Source organism: Microcaecilia unicolor, chromosome 5 (genome assembly GCF_901765095.1).
Source record: "Microcaecilia unicolor chromosome 5, aMicUni1.1, whole genome shotgun sequence".
Lineage (NCBI taxonomy): Eukaryota > Metazoa > Chordata > Amphibia > Gymnophiona > Siphonopidae > Microcaecilia > Microcaecilia unicolor.
In genome coordinates, this window is record NC_044035.1 from 222,202,932 (window position 1) to 222,215,789 (window position 12,858).

The 12,858-nt window shown below is 40.3% G+C and overlaps 1 protein-coding gene across 1 annotated transcript in view; it reads left to right on the top strand.

The window, feature by feature from the left end:
* The first annotated feature begins 5,274 nt into the window (after positions 1-5,274).
* LOC115471236 (putative gastrointestinal growth factor xP1) overlaps positions 5,275-12,858 on the top strand; it is a 38,167-nt gene continuing 30,583 nt past the window's right edge. The window contains exon 1 of the mRNA XM_030204940.1: positions 5,275-5,419. Within this exon, the coding sequence (XP_030060800.1) occupies positions 5,338-5,419 (82 nt within the window). The 5' untranslated portion in view covers positions 5,275-5,337. The remainder of the gene's footprint in view (positions 5,420-12,858) is intronic.

Here is a 12,858-nt window from a genome sequence, read left to right on the forward strand (position 1 = left end):
TGCTGCACGGATATGGGGGGGGGGGGGGTTGGAGGGAAAGGGGAGAGGTGCTGGATATGCAAAGGGTTGAAGTGAAGGGAAGAGGTGCTGGACATGTAGGGGGGCCTGAATAAAAGGATGAGAGGTGTTGGGCATGTAAGGGAGGCTGGAGGGAAGGGAGAGAAGTGCTGGATTGATGGATATGTACAGGATGGCTGAAGGGAAAGATGTGGACCTGCAAGGAGGGCTGGAGCGAAGGGAGAAAGGTGCTGGATCTTTGGGAGTAGGAGGGGTTAGAGGGAAGGGAGAAAGATGCTGGACAAGGGCATAAAGGAAGAGGGGGGGTCAAATACTGAACCCACAGTGGGAGAAAGAGCGAGATGCATAAGGGGAAGGGAAGAGAGAGGAAAAAAAGCTGGTTGGGGTGAGGTCAGAGAGGAGAGGGACACATTGGTGTGGAAGAGGGTAAAAGGGGACACAGGGAGGTGTACAGATACAGAAGGGAGATGATGGGCATTAGGTGGGAGCATGGGGACAGGGACACAAATGTGAGTTGCTATATGGGGATGGCATATGGGCACAGAGGGACAATGCCTGACAAGGGGGGGAGAGGGGACATGGAATAAAGATACAATGCTGGTTTTCTATCTTCCTCAAAAATTTCCTCAACAGAGTTTGAATGTAACAGCTCTTCTTGAGACATCGGATACTCAACAGGCTACAGCGGCAACTTTGGTTGCAACCGTGGCCTTAGCTCCTGACAAGGCATGGTTGTTCCAGATGTTTTTTAAGCATAGGGAGAAACCATTTCTTGGTTTTCGAATTTCCTTATTCCCGGATTTCTCAAGAGAAACTCAAAAGAAAAGGAAACAATTTCTCACAATGAAAATAGCAGTAACTCAAGCAGGAGGTACCTTTTTTTTTGAGATACCCCTGCAAGTGTATAATAAGATTTGATAATGTTAAATACATGTTCGGATCTGCCTCAGCTTTCAAAACTTATCGCTTCCAAGATGACATCTGAAATTTCATAAATTTTGAATCACCAATCCCTTCGTGAAAGCCATTTTCTTCTAGTTATATTTTCCTTTTGATTTATCTCCTCTTTTTTCTTAAGATTTTGGAATCTTGTTTGTGGACTTGAGTGATAAAATTGGTAATGTTGATTATGTTTTAAGCATTATCTAAAAATTTTCCTTTAATTCTATCACTTTCTTTTCAAGAGGTTGTACTTGATTATAAATATTGTAAAGCAATAAAAAAAAGATACAATGCTGGACACTGAAGAGGGGAGTATATGGACACAGAGGGGAGATAGCAGACAAGGGGGAAAATAAGATGCTGAGCATGGGGTGCATAGGTGCACAGAAGAATGATGATGGATGAGGGAATATATACACTGGAGAGATACTGGACAAGGAAATATAGGAAAACAGAGATGGGAGATGGATGATGGACATGGAGAAAGAAGAAATGTCAAATATACAGGAGACCCTGGCAAGTGAGTTAAGAGAAGACAGAGAGAAGCAGAAACCAGAGACTGGGACCAATATGATTTGAAAAATAAAATGACCAGACAACAAAAAGGTACAAAACATTATTTTATTTTCTAAGTTGTGAATATAATATGTTGGATTTGGAATATACATCTTGCCAGAGTTGGTGTTAAACATGGCTGGAGTCCAGGGCAGAAGTCTAAGAGAGGACCCCAAAGTCCATTACCAGGCTGTGTCTTCAGCTTCCAGCAGGCTTGGGGCTTTCTCTGGCCAGGGAACCAAGCACAATTACCCTAGTTGCAACCCCTAACACCATCCCTGGCATGTGCCATCTTTATATTTTGCACAGGAGAAAATGTCTTTCTTTCTTGTTTCTCTGGTGCTGTACTACATGCAACGTCTGGTTTCTTGGGGTTTCTGTTTAATTTATGTTTCTAGAGTTTGGAGTCACTTATTCTGTATTCGGCATTTATGTTCTGTGTGTGTGACTGAGGTATTCTTTTAGCATGAAGTTTCTATGTAGCATTGTGTAGTAATTTGGCTTGTTCAGCTTTCCTGATAAATGTATTGGTATTTTAGGGCCCCACTATAACATTTAAGGCACTGCCTTTTCATAGGTAGGATCCTTGTTTTGGAAGTTAGTGCTGGCATGGTAGATTTGCTCTAGGTTCTGAGTGACTTTTGTTTTGTAGATTTTTTTTGATTACGTTATATGTCAGTTATTGAGTTTACACTAGAAACCAAATTTTCTTTGTATGGTGAGTTTTATTGGGAAATGTCCTTGCTCTGCTCTGTATCCATTGTTGGTGGAAGGCCAGGAGGTTCTCTGGATGCAGAATGTTTGGCTTCAATACCATATGTGTGTTGGAGGACCGTGGCTCAATGGGGCTGAAGAGTGCTGTCTATTGTACTTCCCTTAGCTCTCAATTGGCCTGCAGCCACTGAAGCCTACACTGCTACCCTCATTGAAGTTATTGGAAGTGAAGTAGAGGTCGAGCACAGAGTGGGGTAGGGACAGAGCATGGATGTATCAGGTTGCTGTTTTTTCTCTTTCAAAAAAGTTGGTAACTTGAGTGTCCACCCATCCAACCTGTTGGCCCACCCAAAAATTGCCTTCTGGCTACGCCACTGGACTGAAGATTACTCCTGCCCTAACTATACTGCTAGTTCACCAGGGACTATAAGATAGGCCCGGGGGGGGGGGGGGGGGTGAGGGAGGTAGCTAAATAGGACAAAGCACCAATTTTTGGTTTCCACCAAAAACACAACGTCAGTTGCAGCTGAAACTGAAACAATGGCTGTAAATTATGGAAGCTGGAAGCTTGGAGGCGGGGCTGGGATTCCCTGCCTGGACGTTGGTCCCGTTGGCTATAAGGGGTGGTTCCTCCTGAGGAAGAGCTACGAAATGTGGTCTCGCATTGGGGAACTTTGGAGTATACCAACGGTGTGGGTTTAATTAATTTATCCCTGGAAGCCTCCCACTTGCCTGAAGCACTTCATGGCTGCCTTTAAATTAAAGGTTTGACTGTGTGTAGGATCACAGAAGATTTGTGTGACTTTGCCATCCCCAGTGTTTCTCTGGGTGCTTTTTTATCACAGGGATAAGAACAGTGGCTTTATATTGCAGTGAGGTTTTTTCCTCTCTTCACCTGAGAATTTGTTGGATACAAAGATCAGCAGTATCCACTACTACTACTAAGAACTGGGTCCGGTATGCTATTGTCATCTATGGCTTATTGACTGATCTTTATTGAGCCTGTGCTCTGATGATATACAGAGACTGAAGAAACTGCAATTCAGAGGTTATGTTTAATGCTTTCTGTGGGACTTGCATATGTGATCAGGGTATAAGTACGGTGTGGATGGCAGTGCGAGTGAGTTGCAGGGATATTATTTAGTAATTTTTTAATGCACTGATTTGTTTTCACTAATAAATATTTTGTAATTTATAAAGAACAGGAGTACTGTTTGTTATTAATGTTTTAGGTACTTCCTATTCTATGTATATCCCCTATTAGGACTAAGACTGTAAATTTGCCAAAGTCAATACAAAACAGAGGGCGCATCCACAAAACAGTGTAAACTCAATCAAAAAGTAAATGGAATAAAAAACAGATATATTCAATATATAATATATAAAAGTGCAAACGGAGGGAAAAGACCTCAGAGGTGCCTGTGGACAAGGCAAATTTCCAATTCTTATGTCACAACAGACTATTTGCGGACTCAAGGAGCTTCTATACTCAATGTCTCAAAAGACTACACAGAATCATCGGTCAAAAATCCTCCAGTTTGTGCAAAGTGAGTGGAGGAGTGGCCTAGTGGCTAGAGCACTGGGTTTACAATCCAGAAGTGGCCAGTTCAAATCTCACTGCTGCTCCTTGTGTTCTTGGGCAAGTCACTTAACCCTCCATTACCTCAGGTACAAACTTAGATTGTGAACCCTCCTGGAACAGAGAAATATTCAGTGTACCTGAATGTAACTCACCTTGAACTACTACTGAAAAAGGTGTGAGCAAAATCTATATTAATAATAAATAAATGTGCCTTAACAAAACACATTGGTGTTCATATGTGTTCAAACTAAGTACACTTAGCTTTATTTCTGACATACAAATTAGGAATTTGCCCTGTCCACCACAGGCACCTCTGAGGTCTTTTTTCCTCCATTTGCACTTTTATATATTGAATATATCAGGTTTTTTTTTTGTTCCATTCAGTTTTTGATTGTGTAAATTAAAATAGCCTATCGGCCAAAACATGTTATCTTACTGTTAACTCCAGTTATTAGTAACTACTGTATGTCTCATTGCATAAAATGGGATCTGTGCTAAAATAGCACAAATTAATTGTAAATTAACTTCCTCTTTTAGGGGGTGTTATACAAAGGCGCACTAGCGTTGTTAGTGCGCACTATCACATGCTCTAAATGCTAAGATGACCATAAGAATATAATGGGCATCTAGTGTTATCGCATGATCATTTTTAGCGCACACTAAAAACATAAGTACATAAGCATCGCCATGCTGGGACAGACCAAGGGTCCATCGAGCCCAGCACCCTGTCACTCACAGCGGCCAAAAGAACAAGCAATTTGTCCCACCCATACTAGAAATACTGTATTATTCCCTAGAATGTTATTGCTTTTTCCTCCAGGAAGCCGTCCAACCCTTTTTTGAAGTCTGCTACTGTGCCTTTGTAAAACTTCATGTACATTAACCTATGAAATAATGTGTATTAATTTGAATACTCTGCGTTAAAACATTATGGAATGCATTCAAATGTTTTAGTAGACAATTATGAAACAAACTGGAAAAAAGAAGTATCTGAAAATCGGAGAAGTACAAAAATGAACAAAAATGTTTCCTGTACAAAACTGTTTTTGCTCCCATCGTTCTTTTTGTCATAGTTCTGTGTTCATTTCCTGTTGATTGAAGTATAAAAGAGAGGATTTGTAGCACAGGTCAAATCTCTGGGCCTTGCCCATTTAAGATATTGGAATTGGTAGTCAGGCCCAAAGACAACTCATGCACTGAGTTAACAGGCTCTCTAGATAGGAGAGTGACTCACCAATATGATTGCTTTCTCAAACAATGCCACCTAAATTGCTGGCCCTAAGCAAAGTTCAGGATCCATACCCAGTACCTCATTCCTCCATATCAATGCAATAACAACCTTGGATACAGTTTTAATCATCAGGAACTTTTGTTTGGTCCAGCCAGAAGAAAGTGTCCTCCTTAAGTAAATGTTGTTAGAAAGTAATTAAGATACACGATTGTGGGTATAAAGTGATTAAGAACAAGGAACAAGTTTTCAATTTGTGCTCAGATTCTCCCTGGAAGTGTGAAGGTTCAGGACTACCATGGAAAAGAAAGTCATCTGTGTCCTGGCCATCGCCCTGGTTCTGGGACTTAGCAGTTCTGCTAAGGGACAAGCGCCATTCAGTAAGTGCATTTGCTGAACATTTAATTGGGTGTAGGATGCTCATTACATCTAATGCTAAGATCTGATTAGAAAATATATGGAGAACAAGATGAAACACATCAAACTGTTCTGCAATTTATGGGGCCCCTTTACTAAGCAGTAAGCACTAACGTATGCTTACCGCACAATAACAGGCAATACCACGGGAAATGCTCAGACATTCTGCAGTAGTTCTGGGATCTGTGCATACTGTGCTAAAAAAATTTAAAACATTTTTGCGCAGGGAGCATGTTTGGGGGCGGAGAGTAGGCATGCCCTGGGAGAATCAATTAGCACAGGCAAATTGCCGTGCACTGCCGATTATTGCAGGGTTAGCATGGGAGCCCTTACCGCCTAGTAAATAAGTGGCGGGAAGAGCTCATCCACTAATGGCCATCCGCTAATTGGGAAATTAGCACATGGCCATTACGGCCATTTTACTGCTGCGCTAAAAGTGGCCTCAGCGTGTGGGAAACCCATATGCTAAAAATAGCGCATGCCACTTTTTAGCTCTGGTTAGTAAAAGGGCCCCCACATGTCCTGTCCTTGCCCTATCTCATCCCACCTCTACCCTTTTATCTATAATTGTTCCCCAAATTCCTAGGATTTTGTCCTGTTTTGTTATATATTTTACGAAAGGTGGTATATCAAGTTTAATAAACCATAAACCATGAATGTTTTTTTTATAACAGAGGATTAGTTTATTGTTAACACTGAAAAATAATACAAAATTCAGCTACATGTTAGGATTTTTAGAAAGAATGTTTGGATAAGAAGAATTTCACAAAAAGAATGTATTCTTTACCAGGAGATATACCTGTTATCACCACTGTAAGATATATTATTGGGCACAAGAGAATCTTTAAGGGAAGAGATTGTGGATTTAGTTCAGTTATTACCTGTCTCCAGAAATAAAGGAGTGTTCAGTGACTTGTCCAGAATCACCAGGGGTGCAAATGTGATTTGAACTTTGGCTTCTCTGGGTTAAATTTTTTTTTTTTTAGATTTATAGCACAATTAGAAAAGGTTCAAAGAAGGGCGACCAAAATGATATAAGGAAATCATATGAGGAAAGGCTAAAGAAGTTGGAAAACAGACGGCGGAGGGGGGGGGGGGGGTGGTTATGATAGAGGTCTACAAAATCCTGAGTGATGTAGAACAGGTAAAAGTGAATCAATTTTTCACTCTGTCACAAAGTACAAATCCTGGGGGACACTCAATGAAGTTACATGATAATACTTTTAAAACAAATAGGAGAAAATATATTTTCACTCAATGAATAGTTAAGCTCTGGAACTTGTTGCCAGAGGATGTGGTTACAACAGTTAGAATATGTAGGTTTAACAAAGGTTTGGACAAGTTCCTGGAGGAAAAGTCCATAGTCTACTATTGAGATAGACATAGGGGAAGCTACTGTGTGCCCTGGGATCAGTAGCATAGAATCTTGCTACTCTTTGGGATTTTCAAGGTACTTGTGACCTGGATTGGCCACTGTTGGAAGCAGGATACTGGTCTAGATGGACCATTGGTGTGACCCAGTATGGTTATTCTTATGTTATGTTCTTAGTCTGATAATTCACCAATGATTAGGCTACTCCTCCACTCCAGTGTGAGGAATGAACTGTGTCCATTACAGCATAATTAATGGAAATACTTTTTCTTTTATACAATACTTTAAGAACTTTACATACCTAATTCTGTGCTTTTAAAATATATTTATTGTTAACTTATTGCCTCATAACCAGGGTTTCTGCATTTAGATTTTAAAAAAAAATTTTTGAAGTCTTTGTTAAGCATTGAAAAGACAATACAACAGCAGGTAAAACATAAGAACACCATTGAACACCACTGGCTACTTCTTCCTTATAGGGTGAAGTTTATAGTGCTGGTATTAACATTTAAAGTAATGCAAATGTGCCAGTCTGTTGTTTTATTCAATGCTCTTATACCACAAACCTCTTCTGTGAGGATAAAATTTTAGCAATACCACCACTATCCTGTTGTGCAAGATGGAATCCACATGAGATTCTGTGTTTTATATTCTGATCCTTATGGAATGAAATTCGATTCCAAAGCACCTCCACCTTGAAATTTCATTGACTAGATTTAAGATGAGCATTGGGGGACTGATGAGGCTGGGTGAGCTCAGGGAGTATAAACATTTAGCTTCTTTTCATTGCAGAATACGACTTTAAGATTGGTACATTCTGCTAGTATATTTAATAAAGTAATACCTTTGTATATTAAGGCTCACTGGCTACTCATACAGGCATGGATAATCTTTAAAGTGTTTAAGATTCTGTATGGTCAAACATCACAATATATCACAAAACTTGAGATCTGGTCATCTCATCAAGGTGCATTACAATCAAAAAAATTGAATGTTATTACATTTTCCAGGGGGTAAAGGCATGCGTGGATTTTTGTATCTGCCTTTTCTTTTCAAGCCACAAAGATGTGGAATGAACTTTCCTAGAATATCAGAACAATTGTTGATTATCTGCTCTTTGCTTGTTTCAAAGGTTTTGTATCATAAATAATGATTGCGTATTATTGGTGTGTTGTTCCTTTTTTCCCAGGTATGCCTGGGTTTTGACAGTTTGTTAACCACATTGAACTGATATGAGTATAAGCAGGATATAAACATTGTATTAGTATAAACTTCCTTCCCCAAATTACTATCCCTAATTCATACACCATCATACATCATCTACCAACAATCAGAACCTGGCTTGAACAAATTAATAGCCTCTCATCTAGTACACATTTTCCCATGACAGTAACATGGCAGATGAAGATCTGAACAGTCCATCCAGTCTGCCCAACAAGAAACTCATTACATAAGGTATGATGTGATACTTTATATGTATACCTGATCTTGATTTGTCCTTGCCATTTTCAGGGCATAGATTGTAGAAGTTTGCCCAACACGATCCTTGTTCTAAAACTTCAGAAGTTGTCATCAAAGCCCCTGAAAAGCTCCACTCCAACCAATCCAAATATATTTAGCCACGATCAGGGCACAGACCGTGTTTCCTAACTTCTGAAGCTGAATTGCAGATAATCTTCCCAAGTAAGTCCTGACCTTCAACTAGTTGGATTTCATGTTGCCAATGGTCTTTACTGGATTCCATCACAGAGCCTCCTATATTATCCAAAAAGACTATAAGACTGCAGCATCCTCAGAAGTTCAGGTGGTATTATTAATTGTGACTCGTGGTTGGGCAGGACAAATCATGCCATTTCTGGCATTCAACTGCGTAATCTTCAGTTGCATGGATAAGCATTTCTTTCTTCATTGCAATGCAATTTAGGTTCAATAGTATCAGAATGCTTTTCCTTTCGTGTTTTACCAGAGATCAGAGCCTAGCCGTTTGCAGGATAGTAAGAACCTAGGGGTTTTGCAGCACTTTAACTACGTGGGCATTTAGTTTGCAGGAGTTTATGTGATGGTGACCTGAGGGCCCTTTTCAACTCAAAGAGCTGATCGAATGAAAGATCTAGAAATATGGGACAAACTGTTCCATAAACTTCACAACATCTGCTCCCTTTGATTCCTCTGGAACCCTGAGAATCCTGACATTGTTTCTGTGGTATTGATTACCTAAATGTTCCAAACTCTTCTCTAGAAAGCAATCTTTTCCACAGTACTTTGGAGAGTGTTGAGCTGTTCGAGGTGTCCCATGATCTGTTGTTCCATCATGGCAGTTCTTGTCAGCATATCCCAAAGTTGTTGGTTCTGGCCTACAATTTTTTTCTTTAATTTTGGTGATAACCTCATTTTTAAGCATGTCTTTCGAGTTGTAGCAGTTCATTTAGAATGCTCAGCCTCCCAAGTCCCTGGGGCTTTCTATGGAGATGACAGATTTTGTTTTACTCATTTTATTCCTTGTGTTGAGGCTGCAACAAAATTTAATGTAACTGGCTTCATAGCTGCCATCTCTTTCCACTGTTGTTACTTTTTCAGGAGATAGGGAAGCCAATGTGAGTGAAATGGGCAAGTTAAATGGGTGTTTTTTTGGAAGCTCCTAGGTGGCCATCTTTAATTGTGCTCACTAGTGTTCTCCCCCTCCCCCCCAACCTTTTTACCCAGATATTCAGTGATGGTATCAGGCAGTGGTGTCTCTAAACAGAAATATTTGAGTTGGCAACAGAAAGGCAAGCTAGGTATGAAGGATTGCAAGCCAAAATGACAATTCTTCACATCAAAGCCTTCTTGCCCTCCAATTGTTAAATTAGCAATATAAGACACCAGGGTCTTCTATGCATAAAGAAATCATCCTCCTCCAGCCAGTTTCTGCTACCTGATAAAACTGCCCTTATAATTTATACCATCATTCAACAAATGTGGGAGTGGGATCTGTATGGATTCGCTATAGGATTGGTCAGAATCTCTCTATAAAACCTGAAGCCAATTCTGTTTCACAAACTCCAAATTCCCCAATAATGGAGCTATTCCCTTTTCAAGTTGTCATATAAAAAAATATTCAAATTCTGATTAGCACCTCTGGAAAAGCACATGCTCCTTTCAGTGTCAGATACTTTGCTTAAAGCAGAAGGGTTTCTGTTTGTGTGATGGCTCTACACAATACAGGATGTGGAGACTCTACACAGTACGGGATGTTGGTCTTTCTCTGTTAAGCTTAAACTGAATACAGATAAGACAAAGGTTTTGTGGTTTAGTATAAATGATTCTAATATTCCTAGCTACATTACTCACTCAAATGGATCTCAGTTGGTGGTGGATCAAAAGTCAAGAGTATTGGGGGTGACTTTAGATTCTACTATGACAATGGATGCCCAAATTAAACATTTATCTCAGAAGGCTTTCTTTAAACTTAAACAGCTCCGACTGGTTCATTCGTGCTTTATTCCTGATCATTTTAGGGTGTTAGTACAATTATTGTTTTTTGTTACTATCCAGGTCAGTGTGGCCTCACAGTCAGTTAAACCTCCTCCTCCTCCCCCAGTTGAAAACTTTACCACTAGACTCTCAGTTCTTAGGCAAATCTACTTTATTGCAATTCTCCCTATGCACAAAGAGAATCCAATCTACAATCCAGCTGCCTGTAAGAACGATGCCTATTGCAACATGGAGTCTATACCCAGCCACCCAGAGGCCAGATCTTAGCACTGCTGAGAGGTAAAGCTGTAAACTCAAACAGAAAGAAACAAAGAGAAAATGCCTTTTACAGCAACCTAAGGGAGAAGCCTCTAAGAGACTTGGGAAGGGACTTGCTCTAAGGAAAGAACCTAAAGGAGAGAGAGAGGAGAAAGAGAAGAGAGGGAAAAAGAAGGTAAAAAAAACCTTGGTGGAACCACAGTGGAACTGGGAAAGGTCAGCTCTTAGAAAAGCTGCTAGCACATGGAATGGAAGGCACAGACTGAGCCTTTCACACCCAAACTGTGCGGCAAAGAAAGAGGGCAGGCCCTAGCTTAGTGCTGCCAGCCAAAAAGGAAAACTCACAAGGAGCCAATCACAGGAACTGCAAACTATGGGGGGGGGGGGGGGGGGGGGGAAGAGAACCCCAGTACACAATGCTATTACACAAAAAATGCAATCAAATACAAATAATGCTCATATTAAATATACATCACAATATGCCCTGCCTCCATGAATATGGGGGCTGAACAATTTTAGCAGCAATGGATTACTGCAATTCTCTGTATGCTGGAATTGATAAAAAGCAACTACAGAGATTGCAGTTAATCCAAAACACAGCTGCTAGGCTTATTTTTTGGAAAGCAAATATGATCATGTGTGTCCACTGTTGAATAGTTTACATTGGCTTCTGGTGAAAGTCAGAATTATTTGTAGGATATACTGTTTTGTTTTTAACATTTTAGAGGGATATTGCTCAGTTGATTTAACTTTATTAGTTACACTGTTGGTAGCTAGTACTTATCTTACATTGACAGTTCCCTTGTTTAGGGGTCCTTTGCGGTCCTTTTAACAAGCTGCGGGAAAAAGGGCCCTGTGCTAGTGGTGGGGATCATTTTTCCCATGCACCAGGGCCGTTTTTACCGCAGCAGGAAAAAAAGCCCCCAGACACACTTGGCCATGCAGCAGGGAGCACTTACCGCCACCCACTGAGGTGGCAATAAGGGCTTCCACGCTAACTGGGCAGCATGCAGCGATGCCCGATTACCACCGGGTTATCACTATGCAAACCATTTCTGGGGGTTTTCTTTTTCCCCCAGAAATGGCACACTCGAGGTGGGACTACCGCTGGTGGCCGCATTGGGCTGGCGGTAGTCCCGGAAGAGCAAGCAGTAATCCTGCCTTGGGCTTACTGCTGCTCTGTAAAAGGGCCCCTTAGAGCAGTGTTTTCCAAGTCCAGTCCTGGAGTATCCCTTGCCAGACAGGTTTCCAAGATATCCACAATGAATATACATGAACTTAATTTGCATACACTGCCTCCATTATATACAAATCTCTCTCATGCATATTCATTGTAGATATCCTGAAATCCTAACTGGCAAGAAGTACTCCAGGACTGGACTTGGGAAACACTGGTTTAGAGGAATTAAATTCAAAAGTATTCAAGAGAGGTCTATGATTTTCCAAATGGCAAAATTTTGGAATGTACTTCCAGTAGAAATTAGATCTTGTTCATCTTATATTAATTTTCAGAAACTGTTGAAGTCACAGTTGTTTCATGACTATCTATCTTGAAAGTATTGATAACTTAAAGTATATTCAATTGTAATCTTGGATTATTGTTGTTTATAATATAATTTGCTGCTAACCAGCTCTGAACCTATTTTTGGGCGAGTGATGGGCTATAATTACCCATCATCATCATCATCACTAGCCCTGAGTAGTTTTATTTTGGTAAAGAAGACCCTTTTTTTTCCAGGGCCTGCTTTTAAATAGGACCAAACACTTTATGAAGCAACACAAAACTGCAAAAAGACACTCAAAACCTATACAAGAAACCTATCAAACCAAGACAGCACTAACCGATGAAAAGACAGTGCTATAAATATACTGGGCTCTAGAGCAGCAATATACTTGCTACTGGGATTCTAGAATAAGTTGGACTGTTTTGGAGTCCTACACAGATGCTACATGCTAGCAGAATCCTCACCTCAGTCATATTTTCAGAACACGGACAGACCCTCACCTGATACAAAATAGGGGACCCAAAAAACATGCAGGACAGAAACAGAAATGACGTCCCCGCCCTAGAAAGCCAGACTGTATGTAGTGCTATAGTGGTAAAAGATAAACAGAAATGCATTTTCTCCTGTACTCTATGAAATACAAAAATGTTTTAAAAAAAAGGTACATTTCATAAAGCAGGCATATCTCAGTCCTTAAAAGGTATCAAACAATTTTTTTTTCTTTTCTACTTTTGTCTGGGTATTTTATTTTCCTAATTGGTCTGGTCCCAGTCTCTTTTCCACTTTCCATGTG